Source organism: Vulpes lagopus, chromosome 7 (assembly GCF_018345385.1).
Source record: "Vulpes lagopus strain Blue_001 chromosome 7, ASM1834538v1, whole genome shotgun sequence".
Taxonomy (NCBI): domain Eukaryota; kingdom Metazoa; phylum Chordata; class Mammalia; order Carnivora; family Canidae; genus Vulpes; species Vulpes lagopus.
In genome coordinates, this window is record NC_054830.1 from 80,969,832 (window position 1) to 80,996,588 (window position 26,757).

At 41.4% G+C, this 26,757-nt stretch overlaps 1 protein-coding gene across 16 annotated transcripts in view; it reads right to left on the reverse strand.

Annotated features, from left to right (window-relative positions):
- Positions 1–26,757, reverse strand: part of UNC13B (unc-13 homolog B) — a 231,920-nt gene that overhangs the window by 48,401 nt on the left and 156,762 nt on the right. Inside the window, exons 1-3 of one of the 16 annotated variants that reach the window (XR_005988815.1) lie at positions 11,479–12,058; positions 2,613–2,733; positions 17–2,520 (exon numbers count right to left, since the gene is read on the reverse strand). The exons of 8 other annotated variants lie outside the window; for them this stretch is intronic. Coding sequence is in view for 7 of the 8 variants with exons in the window: in XM_041760945.1 (XP_041616879.1) it covers positions 17–2,285 (2,269 nt within the window). In the remaining variant the exon portion in view is untranslated. Of the gene's footprint in view, positions 1–16; positions 2,576–2,612; positions 2,746–11,478; positions 12,059–26,757 lie in introns of those variants that run through there. 7 more of the 16 variants (XM_041760945.1, XM_041760940.1, XM_041760944.1 and 4 more) reach the window with 7 other exon arrangements.

Consider the following 26,757-nt stretch of genomic DNA (forward strand, 5'->3'; position numbering starts at 1 on the left):
CATAGATTTTGAATACCTGAGTGTATGTCTTCTACTGAGAGATGGTTTGCCTTCTGTACTAGCTCATGCAAAAGTTTTTTCTGCCTCAGTCTTTTCTCTCTCAGAACATTTTTAAAATTGTTGATGCACTTGTTGAGGTAGACAGTCTCTGCACACACTTGCTCTAGGCTTAGTCTGCCCTGCTTGGGAGATTCAGGCCTGGAACAAGTTTCACTTCCCAGACATGGACCCAGAGAAAAACCTGGCAATGAATATGCGATAGGCAAGGAGTTAGAAGCCAGAGAGAAGTTGCTAGGATCCTGAAAGGTTTGGTCTCTCTGTGTAGAAATGCCCACTCCACCAGATACCATACTGAGCAAGCTCTCACTCTCCTGACTCCCAGGGCTCTCCACAGAGAAATCTTGGGCACCTTCTGAACTCATTGTACCAAGAAGTCTATCACTGTTCTCTGACTGAGAACCACTCTCATTGCTTTCCAGGTCCTCAGGACTGATGGACCCACTATTCTCCAGCTTCTGAAACACACCCTGTAGAGCTGAACGAAAATGGTTAATTGCTCGGCCCAGTTTGCTTTTGTAAAATTTAATTTCTACATCTTCATCCTCCTGCAAACCGACCAGCCCACAAGATGACTTTTCAAAGACATCTTTAAGGACCTGAGTAGCATGTTCCTCCTCTTCATTCAAGTCAATATGAACCATGTCACTGAAAGTCTCAGGCCCTATGATAATTTCCTCCATCATACGGTCACAGCTCAGAGTTGCAAACCTTTTGGACTTATCTGTCAAAAGGTCCTCCAGTTGCTTTGAGCTCAGAATATCAAGCCCAGCTTCACAGGCCAGGAGCTTGTCCTCCGTCTTCAGCAATCCAGACAGTGACAGGCAGCTACCAGCCTCACTTTTATTGCTGCAGTTGTTTTCTCTTTTTGCTATACTACATGCTTCAAATCCTTGGCTGGACTGTTTCAAAACCTGGGGTTTCCCAGAACCCTCCTCTCCTAAGATTAATCCTGGGGAAGGTTCCTCAAATTGATGGAAGGTGGACAGAGAAGCCTCTCTCCCTGTCAGTTCACCCAAACTGCCACCAATAACTTGGAAGGCTCCTGATGTTCCTTCTACTTCTTCTCCTGGCTTAGATACACCACTTGGCTTTGTGAAATTATTCTTGGGTGGGAAGCAAAGGCCTTGCTGCTCAGTGGTTTGAGGTTCTCTGTGTTGATTTTGAGATGCTCCTGTTATGGGTCCTGTGTCCCCTGTTTCCATCTGAAGAAGTGGTTCATGGTGGTTTAAAGAATTTGCATTATGATCCTGAAGTTGTTGCAAAAATGACAGAGACTCCTTTTGGGGATTCTTATAGCACTGTGGCCAGCTCGGTTCTTCTTTGGTGGCAATCCGGACTCCTACACTCTGCAAAAGGATGGATTTCTGCAATATGAAATCTCTATGCTCTAGATGGGCAAGTTTCACAACAGTAGGCCTGGGGGCTGGAGCTTTGCCTGCCCTGTAAGCCTCTTTGATGTACCTGTTGCATTGCATGCCATTAACACAGAGGTGCATGGCCAGGAAGCTGTGTACCAGCTCCATGGTATTTTCTCCATCTTGCTCAGGAAGTCCATACAGATACAGAATGGCTTCTTCACTAGGTCTGTCCATATGGGGTTCCTGGGCCATTTCCCCTGCACACACCTTGGCCAGGGAGCCGCTGCCTACCTGCAAGCCTTCTATTTCACTCAGAACTGAGTCTACACAGTTAGACACTTCATCCACAGAACCCCGGACTTGGCTCAAGTGTTGCTGCAGTTCAGCAATTTCAGTTTGGAGACGGCTGATGCCTTGTAGCTCTCTGATTATATAGTCTACTACATCCCCCAAAGGCTCTTGCTGTTCACAGCTGCAGCCTTGGTGAGGGCCTCTGGACAAAAGGGACTTGGCTTGATTCCTTTCTGAGGGCTCTTGACAGCTTGTGCTAATGCTGACAGATGAGAGATCCTGAGAGCCAGATCCCGAAGCACAGGCTGTAGAGCCCAGAGGAAACTGGCTGCCGGCCTGCTGCTCAAAGTTGCAATGCTGGGCCAGGCCCCCATCTCTATCCCCACCAATGGCTGAGGCTGTTGACCCACAGTGAGGGAGCAGGGATCTATCTTCTGGTAAGGATTCAATGGGGCCTGAGTACTTGCTCTTGATGCCACACATAGTCTCTGACTTAGCTTTATCTGGGGAAAGCCTGGAGGGGGGTCCCAGGGTGACCATGATTTCTTCCTCTGACTCTTGCAACAATCGTTTCATTTTCTCCCTCAGGGTCTGAAGAATTCTCTGCTTCTTCCTCTAATTTCTGGTCAGGATGCTTAACAGAGATTGTCTTGGAAGACAATATACTGTCCTGCTCTTTTCAGTCTATTTCTAGCAATTTTGACTGGCTGATGCCTTGGGCTTAGCCCATAGAGATGCCTGGAATGATCCCATGTGTAGTCTCCAAACCTGGCACATGTCCCTGGATCCTAGCTCGACTGTTATCCTGCAGCTAGTGAAAAAGGAAAAGAGTGCACTCAGGTCAGAAAGCCATAGGATAATTTTAATCTGAATCAAGCTGTCAACCAGAAATAGGAACATTACCTTTTAAGATTGTAGAATTCAACCCTGACCTATCTCCCAATGCTGGCCTTCAAAGCTGTGGGCAGTCACTTCTCCTTCCTTGGCTTCTCATCAGAGCACTGATGTATCAATTCCTTGTGTTCTGGGCAAGTACCCAAAGACATCAAGATTAAAACAAACTCCTGGGAAGTAGGTGAATAAGGTCAATGAACCTTTACAAAATTCAACACTAGGGTCTGATTCAGGAATGAACAAATAGATGCTTAACTACCAAAGCTCAAATTACATACACAGTGAAAGACAAAGACAAAGACAAGACCTGGAATGTTTCTTTGTTTTCCCAGTTGGTTTTTCTGCTGAAAACTCAGCAACTCCAAAGTTGGTTCTTGCCTGTGCTTACTTATAGTGACAGTAACCCTTCACTTGGAGAAAAGACCATGGCAAGTATTTTAAACTTGGAGAGAGAGAAAAAAATGTTTCCTAAACCTAATTCTAGAATAAGGTGGCATGGCATGAGCAAAGTCATTGTCCAGACTCAGATGCATTAAGCATGTTTGGATCTAGTAGGGCATATGGCCAAAGACACACATAAGGTGGACTCACAGCTGGGGATGAAGGAAGCTCAGAAACAGCCTGGGTTCTGAACTCCATTTAATAGTCCCCAAGCCCCCAAGGGCTTGGTGCAGCCTCAATGAACACACAGGTTTGGCTTTCCTCCTCCATAGGACCTCTGGTCTAATGCCTCTGGAATACCAGTGTAAGTGATTTTTCAGCACTATCCCCTCCTGGAGTAACAGATGACTGCTCTAGCTCTCTAATGGCCTGGAGAGAACAATGCATGGGACAGGTGAGGAGTTGGTTATATCACAGAAGACTTCAGGGTACTTTGCTGTTCTCCAAAAAGGTCTTGCACCTATACTCTAAGCTGTCAGTTACTACTATAGGGGTAAAGATGACTATTCCCTTATATGGGGTGGGTATCCATTCCCTTTTTACTGGGAACATGCAGAGTGTAGGGAAGGAGCAGAGTAGAAAGTACAAAGGGAAAAGCTAAGGGCCCAGGAATGCATGGAACTGCTGATACTCTCTGGGTTACCCTGGGAGGGGTAAAATTGGTTGGTGGGAGACATGCAATCCTTGTAGAGACATGTTCTCCAATCAGAGATGATTTCCCCCTTTTCTAGATTTGATCTAAACTTCTAAATATTCTAAACTCCTACCTACTTCTCTTTTCCCAATACTCAAGTTAACCCTAAAAGGAGAAAACTGCCTGTGAAGAGCACAAGCTGACAGCTCCCCCAGCAATTCATTTTCAGGAAGGGCCACCATCTACAGTTTATGGGCTTAAAAGTTAAAAGCTTTCCCAGACTAGGAAGAATCAGAAGCATGAGTCACAAGTCTTAGGATAAAGATTAAGCTGACTCCTTTTTACTGGAAACAACCAGGCCAAGAACCAACAGACAGAAACTAAATTAATTCCCATTTCATGTCTTCCTTTTCTCTTTGCAGTTCATCTAAAAACTACTTCATCTAGGAATTCCACACCTAAGAATGCTACCTATTGGGCACTGCCGAGGCCCAATTATTGCTTTAACACTGTTGCTTTAGTCCTATATCTCAAGGGGGCAGGATCAGCCATACCCCTAAATCCAGCCAACTCAGTATAATCGGAGAGAGAAAGAAGATGCTGTGTCCACAACCAGAACTGCTGGGTCTTGGGCTTAGCACCTAGCTGCCTAGAGAGCAAAACCCCCAATTCTAGGACTGACTCCTCCAATTATTTCTTCTCTTCTTCCACAAGTGCACACTTGAATTTCCAAAGCTACCTCTCTTTTCCCAGCTCCCTCAACTGTGCATAGTCTAGGTTCCCCTGATTTGGCCTTGACACCTGGTATTAGCTTTGAACAAGGTCCCTGGCCTGATAAGGGCTGGAACTGGTAATTGGCCTTTCAAGTTTGTCTCCAAGGAAAAGACTGCTTACTAAACCAAGATGGAAGGTCTGGGTATGACCACATGAAGCCATGAGCAAGTGCTACTAGACTGGTAATCAAAACACTTAAGTTTGGGTCTTGCTTCACCAGTGACCTTGGATTAAACACTTGACTTCTCTGTTCCCTTGTTTCCTCATCTATAGGGTGGGGAAGATAGTCACAGGAATGTTGCCAAGCCTGCAACCACCTATGAAAAGAGTATGATTTGAGTAAACCACGACTTTAGCCCAAAACCCATCTTTCCCAGTCTCTTTTAATGGTCTGTAACATTTCCTGGAACCATACGACTGAAGTGTGTCATTCTTTGTTAATCTTGTTTTCTTCTAGAAGTTTTTTTCTTCAGATTAAAAAAAGAGAGAAGCAAACATTCAGTTCCCAACATTTCATTCAGGTGACAAGAGGCTTACCATGCTCCCTCAGGCAGTCTGAAAGCATAAGAAAGGAGCAAATAGCTATTTAGGAGGCAACCTTTCCTTTCCAATGCTGGTGAGGCCCAGAACTCATTGCCAGGTCCTCCAAGACCAGCTCCATTTTGGTCCAGAAAAGGTACCTTTTAGGAGCAAAAATGAAGCTGATTCTCCTGCTGTTGCTTTGGTGCAGGCCAGGTTAACTTCAGGCCTATCTCTGCTTTTCAGACCAATATTCCAGATAGGCTTGGCTTAATTTCCTAGATAGTCTTGCCAAGTATCCCCATCTGAGTGCAGTGCCTTCAACATTGGCTGGCCAGCCATACAGAGGGCAAATGGCACAGTCACTGTGTTTAGAGCCCTTTCCTACCATCTCCTGAAGGACTGAAGGCAAAGCTGCCTGGTTTTCTACGTTACTAACAAATAAAAATTTTTCAACTAGAGCTGCCATAGCAACTTCTCCCAGCCCCAAAGAAAGATGCTTGCTTCCATATTAAACAAACAAACAAACTCCCCCCAAACCTTCTTATGAATTGGTAACCACTGCCTGTAGGTGAACTTAAGAATCAAATCCTGGGGATATGGGTTCCCTAAGTGCACCAAACCCATTCAGTCATCTAGATATTTAGGTTTTGAAGCAGGGGATAGAGTTTAATGTAGAAATTCAACCAGTCAGGCCATCAGGGAAATACAAATCAAAACCACAATGAGATACCACCTCACACCAGTGAGAATGGGGAACATTAACAAGGCAGGAAACCACAAATGTTGGAGAGGATGTGAAGAAAGGGGAACCCTCTTGCACTGTTGGTGGGAATGTGAACTGGTGCAGCCACTCTGGAAAACTGTGTGGAGGTTCCTCAAAGAGTTAAAAATAGATCTGCCCTACGACCCAGCAATCGCACTGCTGGGGATTTACCCCAAAGATACAGATGCAATGAAACTCCGGGACACCTGCACCCCGATGTTTATAGCAGCAATGTCCACAATAGCTCAACTGTGGAAGGAGCCTTGGTGTCCATCGAAAGATGAATGGATAAAGAAGATGTGGTTTATGTATACAATGGAATATTACTCAGCCATTAGAAATGACAAATGCCCACCATTTGCTTCGACATGGATGGGACTGGAGGGTATTATGCTGAGTGAAATAAGTCAATCGGAGAAGGACAAACATTACATGGTCTCATTTATTTGGGGAATATAAAAAATAGTGAAAGGGAATAAAGGGGAAAGGAGAAAAAATGAGTGGGAAATATCAGAAAGGGAGACAGAACATGAAAGACTCCTAACTCTGGGAAATTAACTAGTGGTAGTAGAAAGGGAGGTGGGCGGGGGTGGGGGTGACTGGGTGACAGGCACTGAGGGGGGCACTTGATGGGATGAGCACTGGGTCTTATTCTATATATTGGCAAATTGAACACTAATAAAAAATACATTTATATATAAAAAAATAAAAGAAAAATTCAACCAGTCAATTGGCTCAGAACTCAAAAGGATACCAGAAGCCAGAATAGGCTGAAAGGACAAGCTTCAAGGCCAGGAGTCCATCTGGACTAAGTCAAGTCCATCTCTTTTCCCAACCTCTCTTTGCTACTACTGTCTACAAAAAAATGAAATTAACAAGGGCTAAAGAGTGAGGACAATTTGATCTCTAAATCAGTTCAAGGCACTATCAGGCACTAAGCTATGTGCCAGGTGTATAAGACACTGTCCTTGCTTTCTTATTTAGGAGGTCTGGAGAGGGGAAATGGCAATATAGACAATCACAAAATTAAGTGAAACATGTTATTAAAAAATCTGTAACAAATCATAAATAATAAGCATTTAATTTCAGTAACAGATTGGAATGAGAAGACTGTGAGAGGCCCAGCAGAAAACCAGGACAGGGAAAGCCATAAAGAAGTAATATTTGAGCTGGAATGGGATAGTGAGGCACTGGGGTCCACCCAGCTCAAAGCTGACGCTCTGGATTCCTTCAAGGGGTCCAGTGCTCTCATTCTGCCCTGTTCTATTAGCCTATCTACTCTAGCCAACTCATCAAATCTCATACATACACCCTCAAAAAAGACCACACCTTTCTGATGTCTTTTCCTAAGGAATGCCTAACGCTGGGAAAAATAGGGCATCCTATTCAAAGAATATCTATGTTTGAAAAGAGAGCACATCAAAACAAAATTTATCAATCCAAAGGAGTAAGTTTCAAGGACAGAAAGCTGAGAACTATGACAAGGAGTAAACCCTTAAATCACATCAGCATCAGACTACCAAAAAAAAGTCAAGAGGAAAAAAAAAAATCCTTCTGCTTTCTGAAATGGCTGATTCCTTTGTTTCTTTCTCTGACTTATCAAATAAATGTGATTAGGAATATAAGAATTCCTTGTAAAATTGCTTCCGGCCCAAATCTTGGCCAGGAGGAAACAACTGAGGACCTCTGGGAATAGGCCAGGACTCTCTGCACATATATCAAGTGGCCTATCATTTTGTGTGAAACAAACCCAGAAGGTAGAAAGCCAAAAACTCTGTGCACCCCCCTTCTACAAAGGTCAGAACATTCCTGGGCCATTTACCAATTATGCTGTATAGCCAATATGGTGAAAGGAATGGATTTCTAGGGCTACAACAGGTAAGGGTACTTTTAGGATGTTAATCTTTGGGAAAGAATCAATGTTTACAAAGATTCTAGTCAGAGAAAGTGATCAGAGTCACATGGTATGAAAAGTGAGATTAAGATTAGCCAAAGGGAATAAAGAATGCCCTAGATCAAATGCATAGCAAGGCCCTAGTACTTACAGTTCCTAGGACTTGCCATCCCTCCTCATCAGCATTAGAAGGAACCCCATTTATAGACCAGAAGTTGGGATGGTAAAGGGGAAGAAAACCTCAAGCATTATATTCAAGAGGGGAGACAGAACCTCTGGTAACATACACTACCATGTGGGAGGATGCAGCTTTCAGAGGGTTAAGACCTCAAAATGAAGAATGAGAGCTGGGTATTCTTGCCCTGTCCAGGGCTCCCTATCAGCAGTACCAAGGTTTACTATACAAGAAATATAACCAACCATAAAACAAAGACATATGTACCCAGAATCAGATATTCAGGACAAAGAATCTCTCCTCTGACCAAACCTGAGTCTGGTTGCACTAAGTTCTCTTTCTGACTAGGCCCTGACTTTGAGCTCTGTTTAGTCCACTTTTACCAATAATCCTGCCAGGTCAGTTTAATGAAAATTCTTCACCTCTGACATCTGACCAAATTCCTTACCTACTACCTTGGCCTGCCTCCAGCAAAATTCATGTCAAGTTAGTCCAAACTTCGCCTTACCCGTGATGTTTCCTCTTAGTAATTTTCCATCTACTACCTTCAACCTGCTCCTTGGCTATAAATTCTCACTTTTCCTTATATTCAGAGTTGGGCTCAATCTGTCTCCCCATTACAATACCCCAATGTAATAATCACTTTGAATAAAGTCTGCCTTACCATCTTTAACAAACATCACAATATTTTTTTCTTAAGCATTCATCATACTCTTTTTTCCTTACTACTTCATGGTTCTTGTGAGTAGACTAGCATGTGACTAGGAATCTAGCTAGCCTTTGAATACTAGCCCCCCCTCCACAAAACCCCACATTCTCTACCTCCTTACTCTGCTATATTTTCTTCAGAAAACTTATACCACCTATCTGATAGATAATAAACAAGCAAACAAATATATGACCTATCTCTCTAACCACCTCTCTATTCTGGAATGTAAGCAAAGACTCTGTTTTGTTCATTACTCTATCCCCCACACCTAGAACAGTACCTGGAATATATGGTACTCAAAACAAACAAACAAATAAAATCTTGCCATTGAATAAAGAGTCAGAACACCAAATCAGAAAAGTTCAGAGTTGAAAGGGTCTTTTATAGACTATAGACTTCAAATCTCATACTACATTGTGATCTAGAAGTGATTAGAAAGTAGTTTTGTTTACATATCACAGTGTTTTTCTAAATTTTAAATGTGTAAGGATTATACGCAGGACAGCTATTCTAGGTTCTCAGAAGCCCTATTACCCAAGGTTAAGCCCTTGACCTAAAATACCCTTGTTGTTGCTAATCTGTTTTACTTTGGCAGACCCCTGAGTGGGAAGTTCTTCCTTGAGGACCCACAGTGGATATGAATTCCATTACACTGGGATCTGTGCTTTGTTTTTGAATTCCCAAGGCCTAGTACAGGGCACTACTATGCTAAGAATATGACCTGGCACACAGTGAGAACTCAGCACCATGGGAAGAATAAATGAGTGATGGCAGGTCTGCATTAGAATCCAAGTCTCCTAATTTCTAGTCCATTTTTACTCCCATAACAATATGCTGCCTCCAAGTTCCAGGTTTATTTCTAGATTAATGGCATACAAACCCTTTTTATTATAAAAACTAAGTTGGAAACTTCTCCCTCAAACATACTTAAATTTTCCTGAGGACTCACTCAGGACAAATAAAGAAGGTAGTAACAGTGTCTGTGCCATGGTTCCTGTCATTCCCAGAGTTGTTATCATGGGGCTTCCGTGTGCCCTTCAAGCTTGAAGAGCTACCCAATCCTTGTGCTGATGATGGGTCTAGAGTAGCACAGTCTATTAGAAACACAATATGGTCACATGTGTAATTTAAATATTTCCAGTAGCCACATAAAAAGTCTTTAAAAAAGTAAAATTTATTTTAGTATGTTATGTAATTCATTATCCAAAATATTATCATTTCAACATGCAATTAATATAAAAATTTTTTCATCATATATTTGCATCCTTTTTTCATACTGAGTCTTTGAATTCTAGTATATATCTTTTTTTTAAAGATTTATTTATTTATTTATGATATACAGAGAGAGAGAGAGAGAGAGAGAGAGAGAGAGGCAGAGACACAGGAGGAGGGAGAAGCAGGCTCCATGCCAGGAGCCTGACGTGGGACTAGATCCCGGATCTCCAGGATCATGCCCTGGGCCAAAGGCAGGCGCTAAACCGCTGAGCCACCCAGGGATCCCCTCTAGTATATATCTTACATTTACAGCACATCTCAATTGAAATCAGCCTGCCTGCCAAATACTCAACTACCACACGCGGCCGGTGGCTACCATATTGGACACACAGGTCTGGAAGGCTAAGATGTGGGACATTCTAGAAAGCCTTCAAAACCTGGCAGCAGATGCTCACTGTAGGTTGCCATCTCAGGGGCAGCAGAATTCTCTGTTCTTATACTCATCTTTTCACCTGCTCACTTTGATCTTAGCTGGAGGTAGCATATTTCCATTTTGTGACAGGTCAATCCTCAGGACTACAAAGAACAAAATATTAAGGCCCCAAACTGCAGAAGATGAGACCTCTTCTCTCTGAATCTTAAGCCTTTCTAGATACTCTGTAGCAATAGGTAGCTTCTTTCCAATACTCTGGACAAATCTATAGGTTAAACATAATTACTTCAATAGAAGCTACCCCTTTGCAGGGAAGACTTAGAGACCTCTCACAGACAAGAGCATAATCTCAATGCAGCCGAGTCAAAAACTATCCTACCCAACTCTCACTAGAGGGACATGTAGCAATAGTAAAATTATATTTGTTCAAGATTTTACAATTTACATGATTCCTAATTTTATCATGATATATTTTATCATCATAACCCTATGAGGCAGGAAGAAAGATTATTCTTATTTCACAAATGAGACAAATGAAGCTCAGAGAGGTTAAATGACTTGACCAAGGTCACTGAGTAAAGCTAGGATTTAAAAGGGGGGCTTCAATCTATAGTTAATGCTTTTTTTTTTTATCATACATGCATTACAAAATGGAAAGATTATTATGCATGTGTGTATACACCCAAGACTGGGAAAACTCAAGATGACCTTTCTGCCTATATGGCATATGCACACATGAGAGGGAAGAATTAACACATCAGACAGAAGGACAGAATACACACACACACACTGGAAAAATAGAAAGGTTTCTTAATATATACAGACATACCAAAGAGCAAAGTATATATAATATACATGTATGAGATAAAGAGATTATATCTATACATGTATGCACATGGAGGGAGATATGACTTGTGTATATTCATTTAAAACAAATGAATGAGTTTCTATTTTGTATGTACACACAAGAAAGGAATAGTCAGTTTATAAACATTATGGACACATCAAGATGGAGAAACAGATTATTTGTATATAAGTATGTACACATCAGAGCAGTGGCTAAGTTATTTATATACATTCGGGAGAGTACCAAGGAAGAACGGATAGTCAGATTATCAGCATATAAACACATGCACGTGAAGATTCTACCCTTAGTGCTGAGTATGCTATTTTTCACTCATTCTAATGACCCCCACCAGCAAGTTGGCTCAAACAGTTATGTAATTAATGTAGCTATTCTGTATTCCACCCAGAAATGCTCTGCTTTTGTCTCTGCTTGTCGTTCAGAGTCAGTCATACACTCGATACCACTTACCTTGCTGCTGCAACCAAAATAAGAGTTAAGGAAATGAAAAGAAAAAAAAACGTTAAAACCACAAATTCTCAAGTTTTAGAACGCAAGTGCTGTCTTTAAGCCGTTCAGGAGCACTCCTTGGTTTGACAGAGAAGCCATAGGATGAACTTTCTAAGCCACAGCATGGCTGCTTGCCCAACGGACAAACAGAGCCAAGGAGCTATTATTCTCAATTGCACCAGCTGGCTGGCTCCACGGTGCAAAGTTGATGATAGGAACAATAACCAGCAGAGAAATCCCCTCAGTGAAAGGCTGGGCAGGAGTCTCGCTGGCTACAAATCTAGGAATCCAATCTGGTCCACATGTCTGCTGAGGGGGACTCTGATGACCAGCCTGCTGAAGGCAATAGCAGCCAAACTTCAATGGGATGTGGAATTCTAACCCAATCGATTCCAGGATTTGAGACTGAGACAGAAAGCAGGGCAGCTACTGCTCCTGCTGCTGCTCCTCCTCCTCTCCAGCTGCTTCCTGCCTGCAACCTCCCATAGGGCACCAGCCCTCCTCACACGTTCCTGGCGCACACACCCCCTTTCCCAGAACACTCACGCAAATACAAACCTCGCCAGCAAGCTCACTCACACACCCTTGGTGAGTGTCTCTCCCTCTTGCTAAATATAGATCTTACTCTCTCCCCTCCCCCATTTCTTCCTCTCGTTCTTCTCCCTCCCACCTTCTTCTCTCCCTATCTACCTCTCTCATGTCTAGGCTATAGGATATAAAGAGACATAAGACCAAAGACTATACTTTGAGGACCTCCCAGTCTCAGAAAGAAGACAGAACACAGCAAGAAATTGCCAGAGCACAGTACAAAGGAAGTCTTGTCTTCTACTGAAACAAACTCTAGGTTTTTTTGCTTAGTTAGTTGTTCGGGTTTTTGTTTTTGTTTTTCCATATATATGATATGCTTTCTGCATTTGGCAAAGCTGGAAAACAGGTGAAGTACTTAAGTTCAGTTAATATCAAATAGCACTATGTTCTCAGAGTAGATACCTAGTCCAGTTCTTCCTGAACACCCACAGCAAAAAAAAGAAAAAAAAAAACAAACTGGAAAACAAGAACTCCCTTAGGCTATGCCAAGGCAATGAATAAAGAGAAGTAGGGGAAGCTGGATGGGCTGAGGTAGACCCCACTGCAGAAGTCTGGGCCACAGATTATTTTGGGATCCAGAATTAGGAACTAAACAGAATAAAGTGAAATCACATTGACCAAAAGCTATTTAAGATTCAAGGCCCTGGTTTTGTGATCTCAAATTTTGCAGTCCCTCTTTGCCAATGGCAGTCCCATCTCCGTGGAGACTTGCTAGTCAGGTGGCTCTCACATGGCCCTAATTCCTAATAACTCAACAATTCTACTTAGGACTCATCAGGAAATTGACTGTCCTTATCTTCAAAGAGCACTCAAGTTGCTGACTGCAACATAATGCCAAACATAAGTCAGGAACCCTTGAAGCCATGGAGCATAAAATGCCAGATACATCAAATATATAATATACCTTTCCACTCAGGAAAGGTAAAAACACCCACAGAACAGGAAAAACACTGAGTCCAAAGAATCACAGAATTCTTCTCAATATAGGGCTCCAATTAACTAGTAACAATCCAGTTAAGCCATTTCTATTTCTTCTTCTAGAATAGAAGAATTTCGATTCTGCCTCTTCTGAGCCTGATCTAATGAGAGAAGGTCCTTCTCTTCTTTAGGTCAACGAAAGGTGGACAAGTTTGATTCACCCAGCATATCCATGCCAGGCTCTCAAAACTTCCTACCTCTGCTGCCCTGCAACATTCTTCATGACAATCCACAATAAAACATGGCCTTGTTAGCCAGGAATCAGGCACTCAGTCCATGCAGGCCACCCTAGAAATTGTCACTGCAGAACAGGCAGCCCTATATGGTAGATAAAATAAGCCTTTAAATGAAGAATGATTTCCTGGGCTTATCCAAGATCCTGAGGAGAAAGTGTTGATTCCAGAGCCAACATTTGCCTCCCTACTGCCTTTTTCCAATAACATTGCTTCCCCCTCAACCCAGGAAGAAAATTTAGATTCCAAGAGAGCTAAACAACCCATTTTTTAGCCATCCACCTCATTATGCAGCCAACACTAACAGCAGAGCAAATACCTCCTAACCCAGTCGGGAGCTGGCTGGATGACAGAAGAGATAAGGACTGACAGTGCAACTATACCCACATCTAAATATAGAAAAAAAAAATCACTTGAAAAGTGTCAAATTTCAGTGGAAGTCACAGCCAATTTACTGAGGAGCTTCCCATATTTCAGCCAGAAGAAAAGAGGTAAAGGATTTAAAACAAGAAATATAGGGAAGACTGATTAAGTCAGAATTCCCTCCCACTCATAAAGAGCCCAGAGAAGTGGCTGTCATTATCAGGTTTGGATCTAGGCCTCCTATTCTGAGAAGCTCAAATTCTGAAGAGGTAGGAATGATCCTCAGAGCTAGGACACTGCCTAAAGAATATACTTCTTCTTACCTTATCCACCAGTGTCTCCAGGATCTGGCTGAGGCTTCTAGATGTTATACCTGAGGTTAAAGTGACCCTGTTTTGGTCATTTGCCTACTCAAATGCATGCAGCCCATCTTCTATTCAACTTGGGTTTTCCAGAAAAAGAAAGGCTCAGACAGGAGAAGATGGGTTTATGACACAAGGCACAACATATTTGCAATCTCTAGTTATGGTCTTCAAACTTCACAGGAGAGTTCATGTGGCTTTGATCATAAATTACCGTTGTTACCTTTCTGCTTTCCTATGCTTCAGCAAAAGCATGGAGAGTAAGTGGGAAAGTGATAAACAGCTGTCACTACAAGCTCTGGTAAAAAAGCAGGCTCCAAAAAAAAAAAAAAAAAAGGCTCCTTCTACCATGCATCAAGGCCCATAGACTGTCAGGTGTCACATGACCAAAGGACAGTTAAACCTCTTCTGTGGACTAGCCTTTTGGGATAAATGTAAAATTTGTTTCCTGAGCCATGTGAGGAACAATGCAGGCCCCTTGTCACAGTGAATCCGGCTCTTGGGAATCCTAGGCAGGCTAAAAGGATGGGGGTGCTTTTTAGAGTTAAGAAATAGCACAAGCACCCACCTCAGTTGGGAAGCTTCCTCAAAGCAGGGCTTTTCAAGAGCTAGCTGGGCAGAATTGGAAAAACAGATTGGGTTAAGAAGGAAAAGGCATTTATCCAGAAGCTGTGAAATGCTCTGAACAGACATTCTCAAGGTCTGGTTCCCAATTTAAATCTTTGCAGGGATCTTCGCCTAGAGATAGATGAGTCAAGATGGAAATTCAACATGAGACATTGACACTCACGCAGAGTTGTGGGAAGGTTCAGAGCTGCAGGAGCTCTAAAGGGGAACCAAATGGGTGGGTTAGTCAGAAGACCACCTGGCATATGAAATTTATCCTTAGTTAAAGTATCTGAGTGGAGTCATAGGGATACTGGAGGAGGGGCTCATCAACTACAATTCTCCCCTTTAATATAAACTAGTCTAAGTCTCCCTCAAGGCATATACAACTAGGCCAAAAGCAAAGAATAAGCCTGCTCTAAACTTGGTCTGCCTTTTCAGATGTCACTGCTAGAAAATGACTGGGTCAGGACCAGCAGGTTCCTACCTCATCTCCTAATGTTGACAATCACCAACAAGGATGCAAAGGATAGGTGGAGCCAAAGTCTGACCTACAGCAGAGTAAGTTTTTGACTCTTTTTCTTCTCTAAGTAAAAGCCAGAAGCAACATGAGAGGCTGACATGAGTCACACAAGTAGAATCTGTTTCATGAGGAAAATGCTTTGTTCTAGTGACTGAGAAAAGTCTTTTTTTCCCCTTAGAATTATGCCCTCCATAAACGACTCAGAAATTGCATACAGAAGAGAATGATGAGTGATGGGAGGTGATTCTCCTTCTTCCCTCAGGTACATGCCACTCTAGGGAAGTGATGAGCCTGGCAGAGATGTGCTGACTTCTGATATGCGGAGGCATAGCTGCTACACAGACTAAATCAGACCTGACAAGCTGCAAGGCAGGCCTACGGAGTCACAAATTGCTGACAAATTTCAGTCCTATAGTCAGGTCAAGCACCAGCCCTGCTTAGCAAACACTTAAAGAAGGATAAACTCAGGACTGCCAAGCTAAACAGGTTTTTAGCCTGTACCTCCAAAGGCTATGACCCCATTTCCATTCCAGGACCAAACAATTAAAATCTTATAATCGAAGTAGTCTATGTCTCTACCGCTCTCTCACATAAACCTGTTCAAAAGTCACAGCTCTCAGATTTAGAACTAAGGCTGGTCCTGAACTAGATCTACTTATATACATCCCAGTCCAATCCACAAAGTACACTGGCCCTAACTCAATCTCTATACCCCAAGGAAGCCAATTCTCATTGGGCCATTTGTGGAGGATTCTCTAATAGGAATCCAAAATTTGAAATTTTGAGAAAAATTTTATTTAAATTCAATTTGCCAATAACTAGTATAACACTCAGTGCTCATCTCATCCTGTGCCATCCATAATGCCCATCAAAATTTGAAATTTCATGGGGAAATTAACCCTTTGTATTATAAAGAGACTATATTCTAACTGGCTTAATATTGATCAAATACCTCCTTTGGTTCTTTGTAGTTGAGATATACCTGAGGGTAAACCCAAATCTGGAGAATTTTCTTGGTGTTGGACCCTGTTTCCATAAGTTTTTCAAAATGTTTTTAAGATTTTATTTATTTATTCATGAGAGACACAGAGAGAAGCAGAGACACAGGCAGAGGGATAAGCAGGCTCCACACAGGGAGTCTGATGTGGGACTTGATCCCAGGACCTCGGGATCATGCCCTGGGCCGAAGGCAGATGCTCCATCACTGAACCACGCCGGGGTCCCTCAAAATATCTTCTTAGCTAGCATATGAATCTCAAGTATCTTGGGAATCAATGAAGGAACCTCAAAAAGGATGGTTTTTCCTATAGGATTCTCCATATATTCAAAAATATCTGGCATGAAGCACTGAATTACAAAAAGGTAGCTAATGTTCAAAGGGAAAGAGAGGACTTGAGACAAATCTCTTAAGGATCTCTGACAAATAGCAGGGAAGTAGGGTGGGGAGAAAGGGAAGTACTTAACTATTTGAGTCGAGAGAGAGCTAGACTTAGCTTGCAAAGCAAACAATGCCAAGGGAAAGCCTATTGGTGGCAGCAGCACTGGAGTCCTACACTGCCAGCTCAACCCATACCAATCACACAGGGATATGACTTCTCTGCTTAGACACAAGACCCTTAAAACTTCTATATTCTAGTTCTCCATCCAGTGACAGAATCGCCTGCAAAATCTTTTGCGCCCATATCACATGTCACCAAGTCTAATCTATTGTACCTTCTTATCTATAAACTCTGTCCCCTTCTCTACAACCCTTAATCTAGGCTTATTTCTCACTTGTGTTACTGTAAAATATTCATCCTCCCTAGTCTACCCTCCTGCAAAACCACTTCTCTACTCCCAATTCATTTTTAACAAATTGTTAGAGGAATACCAAGCTTTTATATAGCCCTTAGAAGGAATTAACCCTGCTGACACCTTGATCTTGCACTTTCAGCATCTAGAACTATAAGACAATATACTTCTGTTGTTTAAGCCACCCAGCCTGTGGCACTTTGTTATGGCAGCCCCAGCAAACGAATACAGTACCTTTAAGGACTACTAATACAATCCTACAAAAAAAATGTTTAAGTAGTAAATGAATACTTATTAAGTACCTAGATGTTGTACCAGGCATGATGAAAAGATATGATCCTTGCCCTTAGGGAGGTCATAACCTAAGAGGGGAAATGTTTGGGCATGGGCATTATTATATCCATACTGTATATCCTAAGGGAGAGCAGTATTAGGTTTTGTGCTTGGGTGACCAATAGTGGAACTGACTGAAAGGATATACAGGAGATGAGGTGGAGGAGAAAGAAAAGACAATGAGTACAGTTTGAACGTACTGCATGTGGTGCTTATGAAATTCTGGAAGCAAGATCCATAGGCAGCTAGATATATGCATATTGAACTCATGAAAGAAGACTGAGGTGAGATAACAATTTGGGATTCATCAGCTTCTGGGTAAAGCCATGGGTGAGATTATCTAGGGCAGAGAAAGAGGTGGAAAACAGAGCCCTAGGAATCATCAAGTTTTAAGGGGCAGGCAGATAAGGAAAAATGCTGTAAAGGAAACAAAGATGGAGCTGTCAGATATAAGAAAAGGACTTGGAGGGAAAGTTACCGCAAAAGTCAAGAAGGAAGACTGTTTTAGGGAGAAACCAGTCAAAAGTTTTTATCTCACCTGTCATAAGAAATGCTCCAGGATGCTCTAAGGACATCTAGAATGACCTTCCTAACCTGTCATCTTTGTCTATTTATGTTTCAATGTCCTCAGGTGTGGACCAAATAAACACATTTCCCTAGCATGCTTGAAGATGACAACTAGTAAAGGGAAGTAGAAGCCTAAGGAATTACGGAAAATTGTTACAATTACCTTTTCCCTTTGGCTTCAAGAAGTTGTATTTTATACACAATGACTGTACTTCAGGATATGACTATTTTGGAATGGTGGTAAATCTCACTGCATTGTTTACAGAAAGAATGTTGCTTATAAGGAACCATGGATCTCCTTAATAACATATGTTGATAAATACAGAAAACAAGTTATCCCTTGATTTCCATCTTTCTAAACTCACATTATTTCATTTCTTGGACATTTTCTGATACTTAATAATTGCTACTTAGTACTCTCTGGGAATTCTTCTGACTTTTCTGACCACCTAACTCACAGGGTTTGCTCCCTCCATTCTCTAAGTGTTAATCATTTCTTTTACAACTAATTACTTATACTGCCTTGTAACATCACTTCAAAGTTTAAAGCAAAAAACAAAAACAAAACAAAACAAAAAAACAAAGTTTAAAGCAAAGCTTTGCGGGCTGTTTATTAAGTATCAGAAGCTAGAAACTCATTATAGTTCCTAGCAAAGGAGTTAAAACATAGATATGGATATGAAAAATCCAAGTAGAAAGTAGAAGTAACAAGAAAGTAAGTGGCCAGGAATAAATCTAAATCTTTGAACTCTGTTTTCTACCTATGTGTACTCGGCCCCCAAGATGATACTCCAGGTGAATATCCACTTGATTCCTAAGACTTCAGACTCCTGTATGCCTCATACCTTAAGGTGCCAGGCTGGGCCATAAAGATGTCTTTAACTGAAGATCAATTCAAAATACAGGTTGAGCAGTTTGCAACTTGATCCCTTGTTCCTGGGTCACATCCTTGACTAGACATCTGAATTTCTCCCAGTGCAAGAGGAGAATATACATATAATATCAAAGGCCTAAAGCAGTTTTTTTGTTTTTTTTTAAAGATTTTATTTATTTATTCATGAGAGACACACAGAGAGAGAGCGAGAGGCAGAGACACAGGCAGAGGGAGAAAAGCAGGCTCCATGCAGGGAGCCCGACGCGGGCCTTGATCCCGGGACTCCAGGATTACGCCCTGGGCCAAAGGCAGGGGCTAAACCACTGAGCCACCCAGGGATTCCCCCCCTAAAGCAGTTTTCTTAACCTGACTTTTCATGCCCCCAGTTTATTTCAACTGGCAGAGCTCCTGCCTCCAGCATTACAGCCTAATTAAAAGTGCCTATCTTTTGGGCCTAGAGTGAGAGGGCAGCTTTTAGCAACCCTTTAAAGGTTAGAGTGAATGACTAATATTTATCATAAGAGACATAGTTAAAATGTGGGAGAATTGGAGAGAGGAAAATATTTCTAGCTTTCAAGGTTCTGATTTGGATAGGAATCAGGAAGACTCTCTGAAAGAGGTGATATCTGAGCTTAATTCTAAAGGATAAATAATATTTGGATATGTGCTTAATTCTAAAGGATAAATAATATTTGGGTATGTGGAAACTGCACAGAAGAAAAGGTATTAGGACAGAGGAAACAAGATGAGCAAAGATACAAAAAGGAGAAAAAGGAGGATGTTGTTGGACAATAAAGGAAATGTATATTTAGTGAATACGAACAATAAGCAAGGCCCTGCTCTACATGTATTATCTTATCTACTCAATATCCATCTGCTGAGGCAAATGATATCCAATTCAGGGATGAGAAAACTAAGTTTCTAAGAGACTAGGTGACTTGGCCAAGCCTAAGGGTATATAGATAAGTAGTGGAGTCATATTTCAAACTCTGGCTCTGGCTCATTCCAAGTCCCAACATCTTCCAACTATACAATACGGCCTCTGGGTTAGCAAAAGTTAAAAACATAAGTTGGACTAAGTCGTAAGTAGTAATGGATGCCAGGCTAAAGAGCTGGGACTCTAATTTAACTACTAACAGAAAGAAAAAGCAACCTTCCTTCCTCCTCTTTCTTTCTTTAAGAAGAAACCTTCAATCATTCGCTCATTTACTCTCGGATATATGTTAAGAGCTTGCTGGGTGACAGGCATTAGAGAGAGAAAGTTAAATAGACCCTATTCTGTATTTCCATGCTATTTTTATTTAGCTTTTATTTAAATCTTATTGAATTATAACATACATATAGAAAACTACACAAATCAAAAGTACATCAACATAAACAGAATCCCAGTCAAGAACAGAACATTGTCTGAATTCCAGAAGCCCCCTTGTACTCATATCTTGTCACTACCAACGCCCCCTCCCATTCCCCTACAAAGGTAATCATTGTCCTACAATCTGATCCCACAGGTTACTTTGACCTGTTTCTGAGCTTAATATAAAAGGAATCATACAGTATATATTCTTTTTTTTTAAGATTTTATTTATTTATTCATGAAAGACACACACAGAGAGAAGCAGAGATACAGGCAGAGGGAGAAGCAGGCTCCATGCAGAGAGCTTGATGTGGGACTCGATCCTGGATCTGGGGATCATGTCCTGAGCCAAAAAGGCAGACACTCAACCGCTGAGCCATCCAGGCGTCCCTACAGTATATATTCTTTTAAGAAATATATAATCTTGAGATCAAATGCTCACAGATTTATTTTTTTTAAAGATTTTATTTATTTACTCATGAGACACACACAGAGAGAGGCAGAGACACAGACGGGGAGAAGCAGGCTCCCTAGGAAAATCTGATGTGGGACTCGATCCCGGAATTCCGGCACCATGCCCTGAGCCAAAGGCAGATGCTCAACCACTGAGCCACCCAGGCATCCCTGTTCACAGATTTCTAGGATAATATGATAAACACCAAAAATGACTTTATGAAATACTATAGAAAAATAGAAAACTGAGTAACTATCTGGGAACTCTGAGGAAGGCTTCAAAAGATGTAACATTGAAGTTGAGCCCTGAGCATAAGTGATAACCATGAGTAGTGCTCTGTTTCAGGAAGACAATGCTGGCAGTGGTATACACAATGTAGTCCAAGATGAATAAATAAAAGCAAGAAAACCTTTGGAAGGCTAACATTATAGACTAAGCCGTAGAGAGGATCTGAACACAAAAGGGAACAGAGAAGAGACATATAAAAGAAATGGAGAGAAAAAGAGCAAGGTCTGGCAAATGATCCAATGTGGGAGGCAAGAGAGAAGGAAGAATGACACCATGATTTTGAGTGGGTGAGTAGCAGAATGACAGTGATTTTAATACAAACAGAGAACAAAGAATAAGAATAGGCCTAGGAGGGAAGTTTCAAACATTGGGAAATTGTGAAAATATCTAGTAGATAACTAGACATGAAGGATAGAAACTAAGGAAAAATGAGGATTAGAAGTATAGATTTGGCAATTATCTGCTTAGAAAAGCTAGCTGGGGGGCACCTGGGTGCCTCAGTGGTTGAACATCTGTCTTTGACTCAGGTCGTGATCCTGGAGTCCTGGGATCGAGTTCCACATCGGGCTCCCTGCACAAAGCCTGTTTCTCCCTCTGCCTATGTCTCTGCCTCTCGTTCTGTGTCTCTCATAGATGAATGAACGAATGAATGAATGAATGAATGGGAGGGAGGGAAGGGAGGAAAGGAGGAAGGGAGGAAGGAAGGAAGGAAGGAAGAGAAGGAGGGAGGGAGGGAGGGAGGGGCAGGCTAGCCAGAAGTCAACTGGCAGCCTAGCACAAAAGCCAGGATCAAGCACAGTACCAGCCATATAGTAGTTGCTCAATTAAGGATTCTGGATTAGAGGCAGATTCGAGATGGGGGGTGGGGTGGAGGAGTCCAAGAGGAAAACTGTAGAAAGAGACAGGCAAGGTAAAAAAGGAAGAGAATGGGAGAATCTAGAATAATAGAAGTCAGGGAAATAGGAAGTTACAAATAGGGAGTTTTAAAACACACACTGGAATGCTGCAGTGAAAAATGACAATAAAAACTGAGGAAAGTATCTGGGGGAAAATGTAAATATTAATTATTTCTATCTCCCCTCTGGCCTATAAGCTCCTAAATGGTAAGAAAATGTCTTAAAATAGCTCCAATACACCCAGTGGTAACGACTTAATATTGGCTTGATTTAAAATGGATTAGTTTTATCAGTCGCTTCCTTTTGCATAACTTTGGCAACAGGATTTTCTCTCACAGAGGTAGAGTTCTTTCCTAGCCAATATCAAATATTCCCATTGGATGGATAATCAAACAGGCATTAAGAGTCAGAGAAAGTAATAGAAAGCAAGAAGAGCTGCTTTGTTATCTGGAAACAAGTAATTTAAAATTTTATACAGAGGTATCAATCAGAGTTGTTACTCATAAGAATTTACTAAATACCTTTCTTTACTGATAGGATGCCCAGAAAATAGTATCAGCTGGAGCTAAGTCTGCTACCATTATCTGATAACCTCCTCTGACTCTAGGCAAGTCAAGGGTATCATGGCATCCCCAGAGATGTTTTGATATGCACCTCAGAAATGAGAGCCAATCTCCACTCCTTCAAATAAGCTGCCTCAAATCCCAGGCACAGATGTGACATCTTATAATTCACAAGGTCAGTCCCAACCTAGAACCAGATCTAAGATTTATAGAAGACCAACCACTGACAAACACCCAGATCCAGGCCCATAAACATGTCCAGAATATTTTAGGGGGAAAAAATCCCTGAGAAACATTACACATTTCTCCTGAGAAGCACACAAAAGCAGCTCTTGGAAAACATTCCCACCAGTGCCCATGGTAGCCTTTGTCCACCTCCCCTAGACTCCTCAGGGTAAGGCATTCATTTCACTGACCTCTTCCTGCCAAGCCTCAGAGAAGCATCAGTGTAGTAGATAGATAGCCTCCTCTGAGTGATCTTTATAGTTATCCCAGGAATCCCATGCTACCAAGGAGTCCAGACACCTATAAAAACCTGAAACCCTAGGGCACTGGCTCCTTGCTTCTTTAACCATCAGAAGCACTTTCTCTGTGTTCCTACTCTGTAGCAAAGGCTCCAGCTGTGGGCAACACCTCTGGCAGGTCACTCAGTCCTAGGCTAAGGGAAGTCATGCGAGGGCCCTGAAAACCAACAATTCTGGTAATAGGAGGCTTGTTGGTGACTCTCAAACAATTTTCTAGAGCTTTACACTTAAAAAATGCATTTTTCTATGACCTCACCAGAACTCTGTTAAGAGAGGAGAGCTATCCTTACTTTTACAGCTGAGGAGATTGAGAAGTAGAAAATAGTGTTTTGGGACACCTGGGTGGCTCAGTGGTTGAGCGTCTGCCTTCAGCTCAGGGCCTGATCCCAGAGTCCTAGGACTGAGTCCCACATCAGGCTTCCTGCATGGAGCCTGCTTCTCCCTCTGCCTGTGTCTCTGCCTCTCTCTCTCCCTCTCTCTCTCTCTTTCTCTCTCTGTCTCTCATGAATAAATAAATAAAATCTCAAAAAAAAAAAAAAAAAAAAGAAAAGAAAAAAATAGTGATTTGCTCAAGTTCTCTCAGATTTCAAGATTGAGTACTGCAAGGACCCAGATCTATTTCCAGTTTAGCCCTACATTTTAGTAGTAAGAGGGATAATTCTAAAATGGACACAAAAGACATTGTATATCACGAATGGGGCCCCATATACCAGCCTGGCAACCACAATTCCCACCAACTAGATCTCAGGAAACAGATTCACAGGTGACAGACACAAAAGCTTCTATATTATCTTCTTTTCCCTTCTGCCTTAAAGGTATTATTAGTTTGTTAGGGCTACCCTAATACCACAGACCGGATGGTTTAGGCAACAGAAATTTATTTTCTTACAATACTGAAGGTTAGAAGTCTAAGATCAAGGTGTCAGCAAGGTTGCTTTCTTCTGAGGCCTCTCTCCTTCACCTCAGATGGCCATCCACTGTCTTCACAGGCTCTTCCATCTGTGTCCTAATCTCTTTTTATAGGAACACCATTCAAATTGGACTTGGGACCACCCATATGACCTCAATTTACCATAATTACCTCTTTAAAGGCCCTCTGTCCAAATATCACATTCTGAGATACTGGGTATTAAGATTTCAGTACATGAAGTAGGGCGAGGGAGCAGGTGGTGGCACACAATTCACCCCATAACAGAAAGAAAAGGTAAAATCAGGGTTTTGGTGGTACTATGGATTTAAAAGGCAGAGGAAAAAAGGACACAATCCAGAATCAGAAGCCAGGTACCCTGGTGTTTTCCTTTCCTTTGTAAGGAAACTTTGGAATGGAATAGAAGAAACATACTGGCTGGTCACTTTGTAGAGAAAAAGAATTAGGCCAGTCTCCGCTTCCTTCTCTGTTCTGGCCTGCTTCCTAACAAACGTGGATAACATGGGCAGGACAATCAGGTGTGTCCTTTCTGGGTACTCCTGCTCTGTTCAATGCAGGTGGGAGTAGGAAAGGTAGAGGGCCTGTGTTCATGTGTATAAAAATAAATTTTAAATTTTTAAAAAGATTTTATTTATTTATTCATGAGAGATACACAGAGAGAGAGGCAGAGACACAGGCAGAGGGAGAAGCAGGCTCCAGGCAGGGAGATCAATGTGGGACTTGATCCTGGTACTCCAGGATCACGCCCTGAGCTGAAGGTAGGCACTTAACTGCTGAGCCACCCAGGCATCCCAAATTTTAATTTCTTAAGAATATCACAATTATTACTCACTCAGCTTCATCTTTGGAATTTCTTTCTACCTAAGATTTTAGTTTTACCAAACCAGTTGAATTCCAAGGACTGAGATAGATTTGTGTATTAGAGAAACAGAAAAGGAGGAACAGAGATAGGCTGTAGGAAAAACTGGCAGCTCAAGAGCATGCTTTGTTACTGAACAACTGGGCAAGCTACTTCTATAGCCTGTAAAAAACTTATTTCAGAGGCTTAGATAATATTGCCAATTTCTCCGCAGACAGGCAACAAAGAGAAGAAAGAAAGGTTGCAGGTTAGGGAACAATTAAGGCAGAATGAGGCAAATTCAAGAAAGGTCCAAAGAAGTTTAAAAGGAACAGGGCTGGGAGATAATATTTGCAAATCATATATTTGGTAAGGGGCTTTGATCCAGAACATATTAAGAAATCTTACAACTCAACAATAAAAAGACAACTCAATGTAAAAATGGGCAGAAGGTTTGAATAGATATTTCTTCAAAGAAGATATACAGATGGCCAACAAGCATATGAAAAGATGCTTAACGCTATTAGTCACTAGGAAAATGTGAATTGGATTCATAATGAGATACCGCTTCATATGCACTAAGATGATTTTAACAAAAAGATTAACAGGTATTGGTAAGGATGTGAAGAAACTGGAAAGCTCATATATTGCTTACGGGAATATAAAATGGCACAAGCCATTTGGAAAAGTCTGACAGTTTCTCAAAAGGTTAAACATAGTTACCATATGACCCAGCAATTCCATTCCTATGTATATACCCAAGAGAACTGAAGACCTATGTCCACACAAAAAAAATGTACATGAATGTTCTCAATGGCATTATTATAATAGCCAAAAGGTGAAGGCAAATCAAATGTCCAACAATAAGTGAATGGATAAACAAAATGTGGTATATCTACAGAATGGAATATTATTCAGCCATATAAAGGAATGAAGTACTGATAGTTGCTGCAACACAGAAGAACCTTAAAAACATGTTAAGTGAAAGAAGGCAGATATAACAGGCTACACATTGTGTGATTTCATTTATATGACATGTCCAGAACAGATAAATCCATAAAGACAGAAAATAAATTAATGGCTGCCAGAGGCTAGAGCAAAGCAGGGAATGAGGAATGACTTATTATGGGTATGATGTTTCCTTTGGAGTGATGGAAATGTTTTGGAATTAGATGATGGTGATGGCTGTACAACCTACTGAATATACCAAAATACACTGAGTTGTACACTTAAAATGGTGAATTTTATGTTATATGAATTGTACTTCAATAAAAAGATATCTATTACTTAAAAAAAATAGAAGATTCCTTTTCCTTTTTTTCAGTCCATTAAGGGGAAATGGTATAGAAATAGGGCTAGAATGAGAAGGCTGGAAGAATACACAAAGCACAGTGTACCTGTCTCTAATTCACCTTAGGACAGTGAAACCATGAGAGACTCCTAATTCTAGGAAATGAACAAAAAGTTGTGGAAGGGGAGGTGGGTGGGCGGATGAGGTAACTGGGTGATGGGCACTGAGGAGGGCACTTGATGGGATGAGCACTGGATGTTATACTATATGTTGGCAAATCAAACTTCAATTAAAAAGAAAAGTACAGTGAAAAGAGACGGAAACCGGCTCTGTATGAAGAAAAAAAGGAGTCATAGTCATAGGTGACTGGAAAGATGAAATCTCGGAATTATAAAATTTCCTCAACCCAAAGTGACCAAGTATGAGTATGACCTCTCCTTTTTTTTTAAAGAAATTTTTAGGTAGGAGAAGCTTTCTCATTCCTCTCCAGGAAACAATTGCCCAGAATGAGAAAGGACTAGCTTCCCTATTCTACATCCTTTGCATTCATCCTGTCAACAGATATTTATGGAGTATCTACTATGTGTACAACAAGACAGCTACCTATCCTTCCCTCCTTTAAAGTTAAGTGAAACTCCTACTCCTAATTACTCTACATTATAGAAGGGATGGTTCAGCTTTCTCTTACTTTTCAAGAGGCCAATCATATTTAGTAGGTTCAGGGTTGGTTCAGCAAGCATTGAAACAAAATACAGGAGACACAAAATAAGTTTTGAGAGATTATGTCTTTTGGTTAAATGTGTTGGATTTTAGATCTGATGGGACAAGTGAGTGCATAAGTGGCTAGAAACACGGGTCTACAGTTCAGGGACACATCTGGGCTAGA